The 20,921-nt window shown below is 44.2% G+C and overlaps 1 protein-coding gene and 1 long non-coding RNA gene across 2 annotated transcripts in view; one reads left to right on the plus strand and one right to left on the minus strand.

Annotated features, from left to right (window-relative positions):
* Positions 1 to 15,582, minus strand: part of golph3 (golgi phosphoprotein 3) — a 55,514-nt gene extending 39,932 nt beyond the window's left edge. The window contains exon 1 of the mRNA XM_033031833.1: positions 15,154 to 15,582. Coding sequence (XP_032887724.1) covers positions 15,154 to 15,348 — 195 coding nt within the window. The 5' untranslated portion in view covers positions 15,349 to 15,582. The remainder of the gene's footprint in view (positions 1 to 15,153) is intronic.
* On the plus strand, positions 9,721 to 20,701 carry LOC116979906. The gene is made up of 3 exons (XR_004413801.1): positions 9,721 to 9,732; positions 14,125 to 14,130; positions 20,236 to 20,701. It is a non-coding gene; the product is annotated as an uncharacterized LOC116979906 (long non-coding RNA).
* Positions 20,702 to 20,921: the final 220 nt, after the last annotated feature.

The following is a 20,921-nucleotide window of genomic DNA, read 5'->3' on the forward strand; positions in this document are numbered from 1 at the left end:
CAGGTTGTGTCACTTCCTGTCTGTGGAGGTGCAGTCATTGATGTAGAGGGGGTAAAGGAGAGGGGAGATTACGCAGTCTTGCGCTGCTCTTATGCTGAGGGTCTGCAGGTTCGAGATGTTCTTGCCCAGCCTCACATGCTACTTCCTGTCTGTCAGGAAGTTGATGATCCACTGACAGAGGGGTTCAGGCACAGTCAACTGGGAGATTTTGGAGTGTAGTAGCTCTGGCACAATGATGTTGAATGTAGAACTAAAATCCACAAAGTCCTTTCATAGGACCCCTGGCTGATGAAGTGCAGGCCCAGGTTGACTGCGTCATCCATTGATCTATTTGCCCGGTATGCAAACTGCAGTGGGTCCAGTTTATGATATTTTTCAGATGGGCCAGCACAAGTCTTTCAAGGGTCTTCATGATTACAGGGGTCAGTGTGATAGGCCTGTGGTCATTAAGAGCAGTAATCCGTGGCTTTTTGGGTAGGGGAACAATAGTGGAGACTTTGATGCAGGCAGGGACAGTGCAGGTTTGCTGGGACCGATTAAAAATGTCTGTGTAGACTGGTGTCAGTTGTTTGGCACAGAGCTTGAGGGTAGAGGAGGAAACATGGTCCGGTCCTGGAGATTTCCGTCTTTTCAATACAATACAATACAATTTATTTGTTGTCATTTGAACCCAGATGTTCAAACGAAATTTGGTTTCTGCAGTCATACAAACAAGATGAAGAACCAAGACGCAACACAATTTACACAAACATCCATCACAGTGAATCTCCTCCTCACTGTGATGGAAGGCAATCTCTCCCCTGCACTCCTCGTTCTCCTCCTGATGTCAGAGTCAAAGCCCCCGGCGGGCGATGGTAAATAAGTCCCGCGGCAATTATAAAGCCGCGCTGGGTGATGCAAGGCCCTGCTCCGGGTCTTGGTGTTGGAGCCCCCGGCGTGCGCTAACAAGTCCCGCGGCCATTTAAAGCCGCGCCGGGCGAGGTCATCGTCAACTCCAGGTCATCGTCAACCCAGCAACTTGGGCGGGAGAAGTCGCCATTGCGGAAGCCCCGAAAAGCGCTCCCAGCAGGGACCCGCGGGCTCCCGGTGTTACTGTCCACCAGACCTGCGGTTGGAGCCTCCGAATCTCGGGGGTCGGGTCGCAGCAGCGCGCCACCACTGTTCCTCCCGCTCCGAACTCGGCCAGCTCAGCGATGGTGGGTAAGTCCGCAGGCTCCGCAACTGGAGCCCCAGGTCGTTCCGGTTGGAGGCCGCTCCACGGTGCTCAGCCCCAACGACAACGGAGACCCGACAGGGAAAAGGTCGGGTTCTCCGTGCAGGGGAAAGATTTTAAAAGTTTCCCCACCGCCCCCCACACACATACCCAGTTTAAAAAAAACTACATTCAAACCAGACAAAAAATGAAAAAAGACAGACGGACTGCAGAGGCCGCTGCGACGTGAGTCTCCTGTCTCCTGAATAGCTTTTCCACCTCCTCATATTCTATATCTATGTAATCTTTAGTACAGTTAGCTATATTAATAGTCAAGCCATTTATACAGTGGCTCCAGGAACAAGTCATAGTTAGGTATTTTGAAGGAAATTACGTATCTCCTGACTACCCAAAGCCTTTTCACCACATCATACATATAACCATATAACCATATAACAATTACAGCACGGAAACAGGCCATCTCGGCCCTACAAGTCCGTGCCGAACAACTTTTTTCCCTTAGTCCCACCTGCCTGCACTCATACCATAACCCTCCATTCCCTTCTCATCCATATGCCTATCCAATTTATTTTTAAATGATACCAACGAACCTGCCGCCACCACTTCCACTGGAAGCTCATTCCACACCGCTACCACTCTCTGAGTAAAGAAGTTCCCCCTCATGTTACCCCTAAACTTCTGTCCCTTAATTCTGAAGTCATGTCCTCTTGTCATCAGAAGTATGTTGGCAAAACTTCCATTTGCCTCGATGATTGTAACTCCAACAATATCCAAAAGGTCAACACGATCAAATGTACCAGAAGATAGCAGACAACTGCAAGATTTACAGGTTTGCCATTGTAAGGGATTTGAACTTTCCCAATATAGACTGGGATTGCTATAGTGCCAAGGGCATTGATGGAGTGGAATTTATCAAATATATTCAGGAACGTTTCCTCAGGTAATATGTAGCGTGCCCTACAAGAGAGCGCAAAGCTTGACCTACTCTTAGGGAACTGGGCAGAGTAAGTGGTTGAATTGTCAAATGGAAAGTGTTTTGGGGACCAGCAACCATGGTTCTATTAACCTTAAAATAGTTACAGATAAGAAAATGGCTTGTCCTCAAGTTAAAGTTCTAAACTCCAGCAAGGTGAACTGATCGTATTAGACAGGAACTTGAAAAACTTAATTGGATTAAATTATTTGTAAGCAAAAAGACGACCTGGAAGAATAGAGGAAATTGAGGAGAAGAAAATGAGAACAAAATCTTGGCATGAAAATGCTCTAGCAGATAAGATTAAGTAGAATAAAAAAAGAGATTTTATGTATATTAAGAGAAAAAGGATAACCAGAGAGAAAATAGATCCCCTTAGAAACCCACGGTGATCATCTATGTGTGCCTGCTCTACCACCCAGCTCAGGGCCTGGAAGACATTGATGCAGAGACAACAACCTGGCTGCTCAACACCCGGCTTGAGATCTAACTATTCCTTTGCTTTATGTTTCATTTGCAAGAAGAAGATCTATGTGTGGACACGGTTGTGAGAGGTCTCCTATGGTCGTGAGAGGTCACCCGCGAAATATCGCCAGGTGTCGGCTGTATGGTCGTGAGAGGTCCCCTATGGTCGTGAGAGGTTTCCAAAGAGTCGTAGCGTCTTTCTGGTCGCCGCTGAATTATCAACATGTTAAAAATTTTGGCAATCTATGACGAGTACCGGCAGTCGCCTGTAAAGGTGGCGTAAGTGGGGCAGGCCCTTTAGCTAACTGGATACAGAATTTACTTCATGGTAAGAAGAAGAGGGTGGTGGTAGAAGGTTGTTTTTCAGACTGGAGGCCTACGATTGGCTGCAGGAATCGGTCTTGGGACCATTGCTGTGAGTGGTTTGTACCAATAATTTTGATGAAAATGTATGGCATAATTATTAAGTGTGCAAATGACACTAAAATATGTGGTATTGTAAAGAGTGTGGATGCTTTTCAAGAATTACAAACGTGTTATTTATAAGCTGGACAAGTGGGTCAAGGAATGGATCATGGAGTTTAATTCAGATAAGTGTGAGGTGTTGCATTTTGGGAAGTCAAACCAGAGCAGGATATCACAGTGAATAAAAGGGCCATGGGGACTGCTGTAGAGCTGAGGGATATAGGAGTACAAGCGATGTCACTGGTAGATAAGAGTGGTGAAGAAGGCTTTTGGCATACTGGCCTTCATGAGTCAGTGAACTGAGTATAGAAGTTGGGATGTTACGTTACAGTTGTACAAGACGCTGGAGAAGCAGCACTTGGGAGTATCATATTCAGTTTTGCTCATCATGCTCTAAAAAGTCATAAACTGGAAAGAGTGCAGAGAAGAATTATGAGAATGTTGTCAGGAACCAAAGGCCTAAGCTCCAGAGAAAGGTTGGGCAGGCTAGGACTTCATTCCATGGAGCACAGAAGGTTGAGGGGTCATCTTTTAGGCGTATAAAATCATGAGGAGAATTGATGGGGTGATGTACAGTCTTTTTCTCCAGGGTAAGAGAATCAAGAACTAGAGGGTATAGTTTTAAGGCGAGAGGGGAAAGGTATAATAGGAACCCGAGGGGTAACTTTTAAACAGAAAACTCATATGTTGGGCATATGAAACAATTGGTCAGAGGAAGTATTTGTGGCAAGTACGATAACAATATTTAAAAGATATTTGGGCAGCTACATGGACAGTAGACGTTTTGAGGGATAAGGGCCAATCACTAGCAAATGGGATCAGGTTAGATGTAGCATCTTGGTTAGCATGGATGATTTGGGCCGAAGGCCTTATTTCCATACTGTATAACACTATGACCATCCAGAATACGTGTTTAATAGCCTGTTTAGCATTTACTCCCTCTATCACCAGTAAAACAAAGCACAATAAACTTTCTCCTATGCTAATTTTCTTTACAAAAATTACAAACCAGGATTCTGTTACATAATCTTGCATGCAGTAATTAATGGAACACAGTGGTAAGAGAAGCTGCCATTTAATTTAAATTAACTAAAAAATGCAGTTTAGAGTTTATTAATGCATCTGCCATTCCATATAGGTGCAATAAGCAACACCAGCTTGTCATAAGAAATGCACATCTATACACTCCTGTGAACATGTGTTATAAAATATATGTATATATAAAATAACTGAAAAACTGCATTTTTTAAAATATAGCTTATGACACGGTTTTACAAAAGATGTCTCGTGAGCAATTTCTTTAATAAAATAGCATATTATTTATCTGAACAATGCTTTGGCAGCACTTTAAAAATAACTATTATAATTACATTCAATATATTCAAATTGAATATTATTAAAATTACAGCTTTTTTACAATTTTGTATCCTACTTCTGGAGATGACAGCATGTGCAGAAGGCATGTGGGTAGAGTTCATGCCTGTTCTTGCCAGTAATATCAGCACAATTTGTGGCACATATGGAAAGAGAGGTGTAGTGGTGCAGAAATAGCTGAACAAGTGCAAAAACAAATCTGAAACAACTGATGATAAACAAATTGATGACAAACCAACACCTCTACTTCCTTAGCAAACTGACGAAATTTGGTAATGACTCTTACAAATGTCTACAAATGCACCATAGAAAGCATACTGTCGGCTTGCATCACAGCTTGGTTTGGGATCAACCCTGCCCAAGACAGCAAGAAATTGGAGAGAGTTGTGGACATAGGCCAGTGTATCACACAGACCACAGACTCTCCACCAAAGATTCTATCTATACTTCATGATGCCTTGGAAAAGATAAAAGATCCGTAAAAGACAACTGGGCGTGGCTGAGAAACTCTTTAAATAATATTGTTACAAATCATGTTCCTCAAAAACTCATTAAGGGTCGTATGCATCCTCCTTGGTTTTCGACAAAACTGAAACGTCTCTGTAGTAAGAAAGAGAAGTTTTATATCCATGCCAAAAAAAGGGGTACAAAACTGGACTGGGACAATTTTACTAGAGTGCGAAAGCAATTCGATCGTGCAATTAGGAGTGCTCATAGACAACATGTTTCTTCTATTCTTGGGGGAGAGCAACCCAAGGCTTTTTGGAGATATGTGAAATCCAGACGGACAGACAACACCGGTGTCCAGATGCTTAAAGTGAACAACTGTCTGATCACTGAGGACCAGGCGAAAGCAGAAGCTCTTGCAAACCAATTTCAACACGTTTTCACCCGGGAAGATGTGGAGCCTTCATCATTTCCAGTCCTACCGCCCAGCCCGTATGCTGATATGCCTGCTATTAAAATTGAGGTGAAGGTGTCAAGAAGTTATTGCTCAACATCAATACCACAAAAGCAATTGGACCAGATCAGATACAGTATCAAGCCCTCAAGATCGCAGCCGAAGAACTGGCTCCAGTTTTGCAGTTCATTTTCCAACAATCGCTTGACTCAGGTGATGTTCCGCTGGATGGGAGGAAGGCTAACATCACTCCTCTCTTTAAGAAGGGTTCAACCACCAACCCAGCGAATTATCGTCCTGTTCACTAACAAGTACTTGCTGCAAATTGCTGGAGCATTTAATTGATAGTAATCTGATGCGACACGTGAGCAAACATAACATTCTTGCTGACAACCAACATGCATTTAGGAGGCATAGATCATGTGAGTTTCAGCTTATCCTGATGACAAATGACCTGGCCAAGCACCTTGATAGTAACGTCATCACGGATTTAGTTGTGCTGGACTTTTCTAAAGCATTTGATGTCATCCCACACCAGAGACTGCTTTGGAAGCTTGACTTCTATGGTATTCGTTCCAACACAAAACGATGGATTTCCAGTTTCCTGACAAAACGTCTTCAGCGCGTGTGTGTGAACGGAAAGAGCTCCAATTGGCATCCAGTGTTGAGTGGTACATCTCAGGGCACAGTACTTGGCCCACATCTATTTTTGCTTTACATAAATGACATCCATGAAGAAATCGCAAGTACGACCAGACTATTCGCTGATGATTGTTTGCTGTACCGTCCAATTAAGTCAGCTGATGATGAAGATGCTCTCCAAAAGGATCTCGATACTATGGTTGAGTGGTCATAACAATGGGGCATGCAGTTCAACCCTTCCAAATGTGAAACCATGCGTGTCACCAGAAAGAGGAATCCAGGTGAAACATCTTACAATATACTTGGTGCCACCCTTGAAGAATCCAAACAAACCAAGTATCTTGGCATCAAATTGCAGACTGATCTGCGTTGGAATGGTCAGACTCATCATGCAACGGTGAAAGCAACAGGTGTCATCTTTCGTCATTGTTCAACTTCTGTCAAGGAGAAGCTATACTTCACCCTCATTAGACCTCATTTGGACTACGCAGTTGCAGCATGGGACCCATACACAAATAAAAACATTTATTCCATCGAACGTTTCCAAAGACAGGCAGCTCGATTTGTTACTAACACCTATGAGAGAGAAGCGAGTGTCACCAAACTTCTGAATTCTCTGGGGTGGAACCCTCTCCAAGACAGACCGTTTCACCTGTTTTTACAAAATGTTAAATGGTCAGCTCGACATAGATTACAAGACCTACACCAAACCCAAACCAATTAGGAGCAGACGAGGGCATTCGATCCAATTTGTGATCCCAGCTACAAAGACAGATGTGTACAGCAATTCGTTTTTCCCACGCACAATTAAAGCATGGACTAATCTCCACCCTACTATAGTTACCCAACCAGATGCAACTAAATTTAAAATAGCTCTTTCTTCCCAATAACCATTTCTGGCTTAATCCCTCCCTTCACCACCTCCAGTTTAAATTCCATTTGGAATATTTTGGAGGACTAAGAAACCAAGAAGAAAAAGCTAGCAGAATCAAAGAAATGTCCCACCCTTGTCATTGTTCCTTCTCCCGTCGACCAAAAGATACATGCGCACCACCGGACTCGGGAACAGTTTCTTCCCCTTCATTATCAAGCTACTGAATGATTTACAATGCTGAGCATTATATTCTGCACTCTGTATCTACCACCTTGCACCTCCTAATGTACTTGAGTTTGAGTTGATTATATTTATGTATAGCATTATCTGATCTGATTAGATATCATGTAAAACAAAGTGTTTCACTGTACCTCGGGTACACGTAATAATAAACCTAAACAATAAACCCGAACCTAAATTTCTATTTTCTACACTTTTTTAACACTGCACCATACATCACTCAAGCTGGCATCATGCCAAGTATACAATGCAAGGTTTAACTAGATACAAAAAGGTTCTTCATATAGTGTTATACATCAATGAGTAGCAAGTTCTCCAGCAGGTATACATAAGTTGGCATCATTTAAAATGAAGTAACCAACAGGTGAAGGAGGAATGGGCACAATAAAACTCTCATCTCTCTAATGAACCAAGACCACGGCAGCACGATGGGGCAGCGGTAGAGTTGCTGCCTTACAGTGCCAGAGGCCCAGGTTCGATCCCGACTACAGGTGCTGACTGTACGGAGTTTGTACGTTCTCCCCATGACTGTGTGGGTTTTCTCTGAGATCTTCGGTTTCCTCCCACACTCCAATGACATACACGTTTGTAGATTAGTTGGCTTGGTATAAATGTAAAATTGTCCCTAGTGTGGGTAGGGTAGTGTTAATATGCGGGGATCGCTGGTCAGTGCGGTCTCGATAGGCTGAAGGGCCTGTTTCCGTACTGTATTTCCAAACTAAACCACTCTCATAAGGTCATAAGTGATAGGAGTAGAGTTAGGCCATTCGGCCCATCAAGTCTACACCATTCAACCATGGCTGATCTATCTCTCCCTCCTAACCCCATTCTCCTGCCTTCTCCCCATAACCTCTGTCACCTGTACTAATCAAGAATCTATCTATCTCTGCCTTAAAAATATCCACTGACTTGGCCTCCACATCGTTCTGTGGAAAATAATTCCAAAGATTCACCAAATGGATAACTTTCTCCTCATCTCCTTCCTAAAATAACGTCCTTTAATTCTGATGCTATGACTCTAGTCCTGATGTTAGGACTAGTCCTAAACTCTCCCACTAGTGGAAACATCCTCTCCACATCCACTCTCTCCAAGCCTTTCATTATTCTGTATGTTTCAATGAGGTCCCCCCTCATTCTTCTAAACTCCAGTGAATACAGTTGGTCGTACAAATGTGGCTGTGGTATCGAGTCTGGGTAAGGATGTGGTCGTACAGAAGTTGTTCTGAAGAAGGGTTTCGGACCGAAACGTTGCCTATTTCCTTCGCTCCATAGATACTACTGCACCCGTTGAGTTTCTCCAACTTTTTCGTGTACCTTCCAGTGAATACAGGCCCAGTGCTGACAAATGCTCATCATAGGTTAACCTACTCATTCCTGGGATCTTTGTAAACCTCCTCTGGTTCCTCTCCAGAGCAGCACGTCCTTCTTCAGATATGGTGCCCAAAATTGCTCACAATATTCCAAATGCAGCCTTACCAGCGCCTTATAGATCTTCAGCAATACATCCCTGTTTTTGTATACAAGCCCTCTTGAAATAAATGTTATCATTGAGTTTTCTTTCTTTACTACTGATTTGACTTGCAGATTAACGGTTTGGGAATCCTGCACCTCCGATTTCTGGACTCTCTCCCCATTTAGAAAATAATCTACGCCTTTATTCCTAATACCAAAATGCACGACTCCAAACTTTGCTACACTATATTGCATCTGCCACTTCTCTCCCCATTCTCCCAACCTGTCCAAGTCCTTCTGCAGAGTCCTTGCTTTCTCTACTTTACCTGCCCTTCCACCTATTTTCGTATCATCCACAAACCTGGCCGCAAAGCCTTCAATCCCCTCATCCAAATCATTAATATACAACTTGAAGACTAGCGGCCACAGCACCGACCCTTGCAGAACTCCGATCGACTTTCGACCCAATCAATGAATTTCTAATGCAAAGTAAACAAATATATTCTAATAGGTTGCCGAACTGCATTGACGTATGTTTAACATCTGTGACTATTCAAACAAAACTTAGGGAAACTGAACTGTAGTTTAACCAGTATAACTTCAGCCAGATATTAAATGCAATTCTCCTAAACTCAAGGCCATAACTTTACTTCTCAGTTTTTCTACTTGAAGAGAATACAAGTAATGTCCCAAGCAATATTTATTTCTTCAGAATGTGCTATACAGGTTGTTCAGCTCTAACACGTACGTGTTTCCCTAACACAAATTGGATATAACACAAGTGATGAATTAGGGGACATTATTTGTATTACGTGGGTTGAATTACTCATAACGTGATTACAACTGGCAACTAGCGAACCACTTAAAAGCTACTTTGGAAATTGACAAGCAGAAAATTAACCGTCTTGGATTTGAACAGTGTACAGAAACCCCAGTTTCCATTTAATCTTCACACACTGATCAGACGCTATTGTCTCTTAGACACAAGGAACTGCAAATGCTGCGCAACAAAAATAATGATACAAAGTGCTGGAGTAACTTAGCAGATCAGGCAGGGTTTCTTGTGTTTAGGACCTGTCCCACTTACGTGTCCTTGGCACGCAAATTACGCGACCTCGTGGTCGCGTTGAGGCGTACGGGCATCGTATGGCCACGCGGGGCCGGTCCCACTTAGAAGCGCGGAGGGGTATGTAGTTGTGCGCGACATTTTTGTAGTGAACTAAATCTTCGCGTGCCAACGGCCTGTCGCGGAACTGACGGCCAAAGTGGGACAGGCCCAAGACCCTGGCGCGATGCAACATCTCACCTCCAACAGCAGCAGAAGCAGGCAAACGATCGCCGAACTCGGCTTGGGGCGCACGGCCGTTGCAGTCCGGATCCGCACCCACTCCTACTCCCAGAGTGGGGCCAAGAAAATTGAAGATAGACACAAAATGCAAGAGTAACTCAGCCGGACCGGCAGCATCTCTGGAGAGAAGCAATGGGTGACGTTTCGGGTCAAGACCCTTCTTTTCAGACTGAAGAAGAGTCTCGACACGAAACATCACCCATTGCTTTTCTCCAGAGATGCTGTCGGTCCCGCTGAGTTACTCCAGCATTTTGTGTCCGTCTTCAGATGACTTCACACGCTCCAGACGGCTGTGCGGGCGCATGTAATCGCGCCCGACCTTTTCCGGACCATCGCGGCTCAAAGCGACCACGAGGTTGCGTAATTTGCGTGCCAAGGATACGTAAGTGGGACAGGGGCTTTACTCCAGCACTTTGTCTACCATTGTCTCTTATGCACACAGCTGCTGCTTTAACCATGGGTGACCATTGAAATTAACAAGCAATCACTTCTATTGACAATGATACTCTGTTAAACAATGTAACATATAGCCTTCAGTGTTTTTATCAGCTCCAAAAAAACCTTATTGCGAGAAAACCTATCCTGCGGGAAAAATAACATTGCGAGTCTGGAACTCTCTACGTCCTGACTCACTTCCCCCCATTGACACACCAGTCGTTAAAACACGATTTGTATAACACCAGGTTTATTTGGAACAACAATTGTATTATAGCAGAACTACCTGTATATCAAATATCAAATTTAAATCAAAAGCCAATATTTGAGCATACAACATAAAAGATATGTGCTTGAATGTGCCGTAAGGTTGTTCTTCCATTAATGGATTACTTTTAAGCAGTCACCTTCATGTTCATAAACATTGTAGATAATCTACATCCTGCAGATGTAAATTTTCTATAGTGAGGAATGTTGATTAACACAACCAACAAACTTTTTTTCTCAAAATTATTGCCAAGAATACTTTGCAAACTTTAATAATTGCAAAATCATCAATCTGTAGCACTCTTCACAAAAAATAAAATTGAGAAATGCAAACACCAATAGAAGATACATGGAATTTGCATTAGGATATCCCAAAAATATATTGAAATACTGTTACAACACAAAGGAATGCCAGAACAAGTTAATTCCGTTTTCATCAGTTTAGGAGCAAGTGATTTTAAACAATTAGAACCATGTGTTAAAATATATTGGAGAAACTTAGTGGGGTGATATGGCCAGAAGACATTTTGGGTCAGGACTGAAGAAGTCCCGATCCAAAAAGTAATTTGTCCAATCCCAGCCTTTGGAGCCTTTGTCCCTGTAATCCTACATTCGTTTGCCTTCATAAGTCTCTGCAATACAAGTTTTTTTTTAAATTTGCAGATGAAAGTTGTGCACATAACAGAACAGTACAGCCCAGGAGCAGGCTCGTTGGTCCTAATGTCTGACTGAACACAATGCCAAGTTAATGTCCTCTGCCTACAGGTGATACATATCCTTCCATTTGATGCATATCCATGTGCCTATCTAAAAACTTCTTAAATGTCGTTATTGTATCTGCTTCCATCACCACCCCTAGTAGCGTCTTCCACGCACTGACCACACCATGTAAAAACACAACCTGCCCTGCACGGCTCTTTTAAAGATCCCCCTCTGACCTTAATGCTTCGCACACCCTCGTCTTTTGCATTTTCATCCTGCGAAAAAGGTCTATCCCCTCCATGCTGCTCATAACTTTGATATACTTCCATCAGGTTTCTCCTGGACCTCCAACATTCCAGAGAACACACCTCATGTTTGTCCAACCTCTCCCTATAGCAAGTACCAGTTAATCTCAGCAGCATTCTGGTAAACCTCGCCTGCACCCTTTCCAAAGCTCCCACATCCTCCCTGTAATTGGGCAACCACAACTGAACTCTATACTCCAAATGAAGCCTGAACAGGTGCTGTCTGTACGGAGTTTGTACGTTCTCCCTGTGACTGCGTGGGTTTTCTCCAGGTGCTCTGGTTTCCTCACACTTTCCAAAGCGAGCAGCTTTGTAGGTTAATTGGCTTCTGTAAATTGTCCATTGTGTGCAGGATAGAACTAGTGTATGGGTGATCGCTGATCTGCATGGACTCTGTGGGCCGAAGGGCCTAATTCCACGCTGTATCTCTAAACCAAACTAATTAATAATCACAATGATGGACACAAAAGGCTGGAGTAACACAGCGAGACAGGCAGCATCTCGGGAGAGAAGGAATAGGTGACGTTTCGGGTCGAGACCCTTCTTCAGACTGGTTAGGGATAAGGGAAACAAGAGATATGGATGATGATGTAGAAAGATCAAGAACAATGAATGAAAGATATGCAAAAAAATAATGATGATAAAGGAAACAGGCCATTATTAGCTGTTTGTGGGGTGAAAACGAGAAGCTAGTGCGACGGGTGAGGTTGGGATAGAGAGTGGGAATGCCAGGGCTACCTGAAGTTAGAGAAATCACATTTCATACCACTGGGCTGTAAGCTGCCCAAGCGAAATATGAGATGCTGTTCCTCCAATTTGCTTTTAGCCTCACTCTGACAATAGAGGAGACCTTGGACAGAAAGGTCTGTGTGTGAATGGGAAGAAGAATTAAAGTGTTTTGCAACCAGGAGATCAGGTAGGTTCAGGCGGACTGAACGAAGGTGTTCAATGAAACGATCGCCAGTTTACATTTGATCTCGCCGATGTATAAGAGTCCCCATCTTGAACAACGGATACAGTAGATGAGGTTGGAGGAGGTGCAAGTGAACTGCCTAACCTGAAAGGACTATCCCTGGACAGAGTTGAGGGAGGATGTATTTGGACAGGTGTTGCATATTCTGCAATTGCAGGTAATCACACCTTTTATAAAACATGCAAGAGATCTGATCAGTTTAATTCTAATTTTGGAAATTTGCTTTATAAGTCTGAAAATTCATGCTATAATATGTAACATAAATAAAATTACTCAAGTCTCAATTGTTTCCTGACACCACTTAAAAATAACCTTTAATTGAATATGTTTAAATAGAAAGACAAGCCTGTTCAGCAAATCTGGACCCTTTATTACTGAAATATTTAAGACTACATAATTGCTGTTAAAAGTTCAGAAAACTTTCTTAAATAAATGGCAAGTGCTGGAGATGTTACAAGATTTCAAAGTTGCTCCCTCCAATATACAGTAATTATTACAAATATGTCGGAAGGAACTGCAGATGCTGATGTAAACCGAAGTTAGATACAAAATGCTGGAGTAACTCAGTGGGACAGGCAGCATCTCAGGAGAGAATGGATGACGTTTTGGGTCGAGACCCTTCAGACTGATGTCAGGGGAGGGGGAGGTACAAATACCCAAATTTTAAGGCATTTCTCAACAAACATACGGATTGTGAAAACAATTCGCAATGAAGCAGTATGCTGGTCTTAATTGTAAGAGGGTTTGAGCAGAAGAGTAGATACATCTTGCTCCAGCGACATGGTCCCGATGAGACCACTCTGGGACACTGATACTGCCCCAAAGCAATGAAACTACATACTGTAAATCTGCAATAAACATTCCAGATTCTCTGTTCAATTTCATCTCAGAATTCTATTAAAAATTAGACAAGAAATGCTAGAGTAACAGCAGGACAGGCAGCATCTCTGGAGAGAAGGAATGGGTGACATTTTGGGTTGAACCTTTCCTCAGACTGAGAGCCAGGCAAGAGGGAAAGTGGATAGGTACAAAGAGAATGTAAGGTGTGAAAATGGTAGATGATAATCAAGGAAATGTAGAATGGTTCATTGTTGGCCATGGGGAAGGTGACAACGAGGCATACAACAAAATTAATCAGGAGCGTGTAGGAAGGAATTGCAGATGCTGGTTTACATCGTAGATACAAAATGCTGGCAATGGGGCAGGCAGCATTTGTGGAGAGAAAGAATGGGTGACGTTTTGGGTCGAGACTCTTCTTCAGACACTAATCAGGAATAAATCAGGAGGACAGGGTAACTATTCCATTGCTCTTAATTGCCTGTTTATAAATTCACGTGATAGGAGCAGAATTAGGCCATTCAGCCCATCAAGTCTACTCTGCCATTCCCTCATGGCTGATCTATCTTACCTTCTTAGCCCCATTCTCCTTCCTTCTCCCCATTACCCCTGACAACCACCCTAATCAAGAATGCATCTCTACCTTAAAAATATCCAGCCTTCTGTGACAAAGAATTCCACAGATTCACCACCTTCTGACTAAATTCCCAGGTTAATTCCCGGGATGGCGGGACTGACGTATGATGTAAGAATGGGTCGACTGGGCTTGTATTCGCAGGAATTTAGAAGGATGAGAGGGGATCTAATAGAAGCATACAAAATTCCTAGAGGATTGGCCAAGGTAGATGCAGGAAAAATGTTCCCGATGTTGGGGGAAGTCCAGAACCAGGGGTCACAGTTTAAGAATAAGGGGCAGGCCATTTAGGACTGAGATGAGGAAAAACTTTTTCACAAAGAGTTGTGAATCTGTGGAATTCTCTGCCACAGAAGGCAGTGGAGGGCAATTCACAGGATGTTTTCAAGAGAGTTAGATGTAGGTCTTAGGGCTGAGGGAATCAAGGGATATGGGGGGAAAAAAGCCAGAACGGGGTACTGATTTTGGATGATCAGCCACGGTGCTGGTTCGAAGGGCCTACTCCTGCAACCTATTTTCTATGTTTCTAAAAAAAAATCATCCGAATGGAGTCCTTTATTGTGAGGCTGTGACCTGTGGTCCTAGACTTATTCCACCAACCCTGTCAAAGTAAATGCCACGGACTGTCCTGTCCATGTAACGATACATCCCTTGCGCAGTCCGTTTGTTTTTGTTAAGTTGCATAGTTGTGGGTGATGTGCCTGCCAGCAACACCTAGCGGGACTGAGCTGGACTGGAGTCTAAGTGCAGGGACCGTATACTTTTGCAGCCAACCGCAGGCCGCTCGCCCAAGTCCCGCCTCCCCCTCACTCCCATTGGACAAACTGCTCGACCACGTGCTTCTAGAGCGGCCGCTCCCCCTCGCCATTGGCTAACGCTCCCGTCAATCACGCCCAGGACCCGCCCCCTGGTCGAAAGTTCTTCCGTTTAGCGGGTTAGGCTGGCTGTTACACGGCTGGCACCCGACGTGTATATAAATACATTTCACGACATATTTAAAAAGAAAAACATTTCCTTGCCATCCAAAGTGAAACCTAATAAAACAAATCAGACCTCCCGGTCCTTCAGGCCTAAGAGCAAGACTTCCTCCATCAGGGTGAGGCGAGTTTCTTTGGAGTCGCACTTCTCGCCCTCTTGGTCCTGCTCGTCCCTCTGGTCCTCGTCGTCATCGGAGATTTTCTCCGCGTTTCTGGAAGCTTCGGTTTTCCTCTGGACAAGGCCGGAGCTCCTGTGGGTGAGAGTCGACATGGCTCGATGGGGGGGGGAGAGGGGCGAGGAGGAGGAGGAGGAGGAGAGCCGCTCCCGCTGCCTTTTTGTCAGCAGACAGGCTTCATCAATGTAGCGGTCGCTCGTTGCCGGGCAGGCGAGGGAGGGAGGGCGCGGATTCCGGGAGAGAGAACGAGCGAGGGAGCGAGCGAGCGGCCCGCAAACGGGTGACTTTCCAGCAATATGGCGGCGGGGAGGCCCCGTGACGTCACAGGGGGATGTGGCGAAGGCCGAGGCCGAGCGGCGGCGAGAGTGGGGACGGGCGGGGGGAGAGTGGTGGTAGTGATGGTGGTGGTTGTGTGGGGACGGGCGGGGGGAGAGTGGTGGTGATGGTGGGGACAGGCGGGGGGAGAGTGGTGATGGTGGTGTGGGGACGGGCGGGGGGAGAGTGGTGGTGGTGGGGACGGGCGGGGGGAGAGTGGTGGTGATGGTGGTGTGGGGACGGGCGGGGGGAGAGTGGTGGTGATGGTGGTGGTGGGACGGGCGGGGGGAGAGTGGTGGTGATGGTGGTGTGGGGACGGGCGGGGGGAGAGTGGTGGTGGGACGGGCTGGGGGAGAGTGGTGGTGATGGTGGTGTGGGGACGGGCGGGGGGAGAGTGGTGGTGGTGATGATAGTGATGGTGGGCGAGTGGTGGTTCGGGTAGGCGGGGGGGGGCGGTGATGGTGATGGTCAAAGATCCTATAGGATCTTTGGTGATGGTGGTGGTGATGGTGATGGTTCAGGTGGGCGGGGAGTGGTGGTGATGGTGGTTCGGGTGGGGGGGGGGTGAAGGTGGTGATGGTGGTGGTTCGGGTGGGCGAGGAGTGGTGGTGATGGTGGTTCGGGCGGGGGGGGGGGGGGGTTGATGGTTAATGGTGGTGGTTCGGGTGGGGGGGGTGATGGTGCGGAGACGGCACCTTTCACTTCCATATCTATCTACCGCCCACTCCCCTGACATCTCGACCCATTCCTTTTCTCCGGAGATGCTGCCTGTCCCGCTGAGTTGCTCCAGCATTTCGTGTCTATCTTCGATTTAAACCAGCATCTGCAGTTCCTTCCTACAGTCAGTCTAAAGATTCAGGTTTGTCCATGATGCAGAATTGTTTTCTATTGTGTATATATACTGTAAATAAAACCAGGGCAGTTCTTACTCTACATTCAGTGCAAGATAATCTATGCATTTGATGTCAATGTCATTCATGTTTCCTCTTTAATCATAGCACAGGTGAAGCGTGTGAGATTCTTTTACTCTGGCCCCAGCCTCTGGGTGTTCAGTGGCGACAGGACCAACTGGTCGTGATCTTATAAAGGTCTGTCAAATCATGAGAGGAATAGATCGCCAAGAGCAGGTGAATCGAGGACCAGAGGGCATAGGTTTAAAGTGAAGGGGAAAAGATTTATTTAAGGATTTGAGGGGTAAATTTTTCACACACACATGGTGGTGGAGATATGGAACAAGCTGCTATAGGAGGTAGTTGAGGCAGGGACTATCCCAACATTTAAGAAACATTTAGAAAGGTACATGGAAAGGACAGGTTTGGAAGGATTGTGGGCCAAACACAGGCAGGTGGGACTAGTATAGCTGTGACATGTTGGCCGGTGTGGGCAAGTTGGGCCGCAGGGCCTGTTTCCACACCTAATCACTATATGACTTTCTAACGGTAATCTTTATCCATAGAACCTTTAAAGATGCTGCGTTTTCTTATTCTCTTGATCACTTTTGCTTTTCCCCCTAATTTCTGTATCTATAGTTGCATGTTTTCATTTGATCTGACTTGGTACCTAACAGTTGTGCTCTTTGTCATTTCAATAATATTTTTGTTTTATTATCAAGCTTATTTCTTTTGCTGATTTTGTTATTTCTTATCATTCTTGTTTGCTCTCTCACACTCCCAGTTATTTATTGTCTTGGAGCCCATTGCTAATTGTCTCAGACCTTGTTACAACTTGTCTTTTGTTGTGTTGAAATGGACTTCTGGATGCATTTCTTTGTGTTCTCTCTCATAATCAGAAGTCTGCCCCTCATATACTTGTTTCAAGTCCCTACTTTGTTAGCATGTTCATAGCAGATGTAATCTATTTGTTCCTGGTTATCTCGGTTTCAAACAGGACACTGCAGACTTAATTAGTCTCCTGACCTTCACTGATCTGCAAGTTTTATACATAAAACTTCTTCAGCACATTGTTTAGTCATCTTCTTTTTTTACTTTCCTAATCCATTTTAATACTTGGTTAATATGAATTTGCTTTAACAATCTTCAAAAAAACTCCTTTACAGTTACATGTATCATGTTACATTACCTGGACATGTGCCCACATGGAAATATTCTGATTCACAATATCTCAGTATTTACTTAATCTACCCCTGACCAAATTAAATCCTGGAATGGCAAGTTTGTTTTATGAAGGGGAGATTAAACAGTTTAAATTTAAAACGTTTTTAAAATCAAGTTTAAAAAAAAAGTTGGAAACACAAATATGTTACAGGGTAGACAAAAGTGCTGGAGAAACTCAGCGTGTGCAGCAGCATCTATGGAGCGAAGGAAATAGGCAATGTTTCGGGCCGAAACCCTTGGGTTTCGTTGCCTATTTCCTTCGTTCCATAGATGCTGCTGCACCCGCTGAGTTTCTCCAGCGCTTTTGTCTACCTTCGATTTTCCAGCATCTGCAGTTCCTTCTTAAACAATATGTTACAGGGTTTAGCAAGGCTGTTAGAGTTGATGTTTCCCCTTGTTAGACTATCTTTAACCAAGGGTCATGATCTCAAAATAAGTGCAGGAATAGAAATAAACATTTCTGTGGAATTCTGTAACAAAAGAACAGCAAAAAGCCACTGTGTTTTAGTGTAGTCATGTTAGGCATTGTAGATATTTGAATATTAAAGGAAATCAAGAGATTGCAGAAAGGAACACGATATCAAGGTAAAATATCATTATGGTTGCAAGTAGTACAGCATGTCTGTTGGGCTGAATGGCTTACTCTTGTTAATGTTACTAGGTTGACAAATACTGCAGGCAGTTTTTATTCAACAAGCATTCAAACCACAGCTAAGCTGAATAAGCATTTGTTTATTCGGTGTTAGTTAAAGAATAAATAAAGGTTGTCAGGGTTTCTTGCATTCACTTTTGTTAATTTGACAAAACATACAGCCTGGAGTGAATAAAAGAGCAGGAAAATCGGAACTTTTAGGTTATTCCATCTTTAGTAAGATGATGGCTGACTTTAGTCACTGATTTTAAGTTCCTAGGTATATACACATCTCCCAGGACCTCACATGGACAGTGAACACCATCACTCTCGTGAAGAAGTCACAGCAGCAGCTATATTTCCTGAGGTCTCTGCGGAGAGCAAACGTTTCACAGCACCTGCTGCTGCCCTTCTACCGGTGCGCCGTGGAAAGCATCCTCTCCTATGGCATCCTGGTGTGGTTTGCGAGCTGCACTGTGGCTGAAAGGAAGGCACTACAGAGAGTTATTAAAACAGCACAGAGCATCACAAACGCTCAACTACCCTCCCTGGATGACATTTACAGGGCCCGATGCTTACGCCGTGCCACAAACATCAAACAGGACTCATCCCACCCTGCCAACCACCTTTTCACTCTGCTGCCCTCTGGGAGGTGATACAGGTCTCTGAAGGCCCGCACTTGTAGACTAATTAACAGTTTCTACCCATGTGCCATAAAAGAACTAAACTCAGATAGACAACACTGCGGACAACACAACACAATTCGTGGTGCAATATAATGCGCAATATTATTTTAATATTTCTATTATCTATTTATTAATTTTATTTACTGATCTTGCCGGTATATTGGAGTTAAGGGTTGTTTGTGTTTTTGTTCTTCTAAATCTTTTTTCTTCATTCCCTCCAAATCCCTCACAGTTCAAAGATCTAACAAGTTGACCGTGAGCACATTCAATAACAGCCAACTTAGCTATCTGGGGTAGAGAAGTGAAGAATCAGAACCGTTCAAGGGAATTCCTCATTCCTCCTCATGTTCTGGTTTCTCAAATATCTACTAGGTTCTTCAAAATTACTGTAAGTGAAGAATTAGCAGCTCCCACTACGATTTCTTTTCAATCTTCTTTGGCAGTAGTCATGAAACTAGATTTTGGGAGTCTGCTAGTGTAGCAGTATTGTTTAAAGAGGTGAAAGGGTATACCAAATATTACACGCACTGATAGGCTGAGGCGCTATTCCAGATCATTTAGAAAACAGGCTATTCATGAACAGTGGTTACTCATTCATAAGCAATTAACATTACACTTAGTATCTCAATAAATTACTCAACTATGACTGCACATTTGATTATAAATTGCCATAAAATTCCTGCAGGCCATGCCCCACAAAGAAAATTAAGCAAAATCAACACGTTTCAAGGACAAGTGGCAGGCTGAATGCAAAGTTACCAGAATGGCAGAAAGCAAGGCACAATGACTAACAGGAGTTGAGAGACTGGGAAGCTCCACAGGGATCAATGGTAGGGCCTTACAATACATCGTGGGCCATACATTTAACAAGATTTGCATATAATGCCATACCAGTTAGTGAGTACGTTATTATAGGCAACAGAAAGTGATCAAGTGGGGAAAAGGAATTAAATCCAGATAAATGCAAGGTAATGTATGTTGTGGTTGTAATCAAGTAAGGGAATAAATATGTCTGCAGAAGGGTCTCGATCCGAAACGTCACCCATTTCTTCTCTCCAGAGATGCTGCCTGTCCTGCTGAGTTACTCCAGCTTTTTGGGTCTATCTTCTGTAGGAAGGAACTGCAGATGCTGGTTTACACCAAAGATGGACAAAATGCTGAAGTAACTCAGCGGGACAGATTGAGCAATGGATCGAAGGAATGGGATGATATTTTAGGTCGAGACCAGACTGAGAGACAGTGAAGAGGGAAACGAGATATGGTAGGGTAAGGTGCGAAAAGAGATCAAAAGACGAGGATAAAAGGAAAATGTAGAATAGATCATTGTTATCGAGGGGAAGGTGACAACGAGGCATAATGTAAAATTTAATCAGGAGGACAGTTAGACTGGTTGAAGAACTAGGATGGGGTGGGATGAAAAGAGGGAAAGCAAGGATTACTTGAAGTTAGAGAAGTCAATATACCACTGGGTGGGGTAAGCTGCCCAAGCGAAATATGGGGTGCTGTTCCTCCAATTTACATTGGGTCTCACTCTCACAGAGGACAGCAAGGGCATTATAGAAGGGGGAGTTAAAGTGCTGAGCAATCGGGAGATCATGTTGGTCTAGACTCTAGGCAGACAGAGTGGAGGTGTTCAGCAAAACTATCGCTGAGCCTACACTTGGTCTCGCCGATATATAGGAGTCCACACCTGGACCAGCGGACACAGATGAGGTTGGAGGAGGTGTAAGTGAACCTCTGCCCCCCCCCCCTGAAAGGGCTGTCAGGGTACCTGGACAGAGTCGAGGGAGGAGGTAAAGGGACAGGTGTTGCATCTCCTGCGGTTGCAGGGGAAAGTACCTGGGGAGGAGATGGTTTGGATGGAAAGGGATGAGTTAACCAGGATGTTGCGGAGGGAACGGTCTTGGCTGAAAGGAGTGAAG

This window comes from Amblyraja radiata, chromosome 1 (genome assembly GCF_010909765.2).
Source record: "Amblyraja radiata isolate CabotCenter1 chromosome 1, sAmbRad1.1.pri, whole genome shotgun sequence".
Lineage (NCBI taxonomy): Eukaryota > Metazoa > Chordata > Chondrichthyes > Rajiformes > Rajidae > Amblyraja > Amblyraja radiata.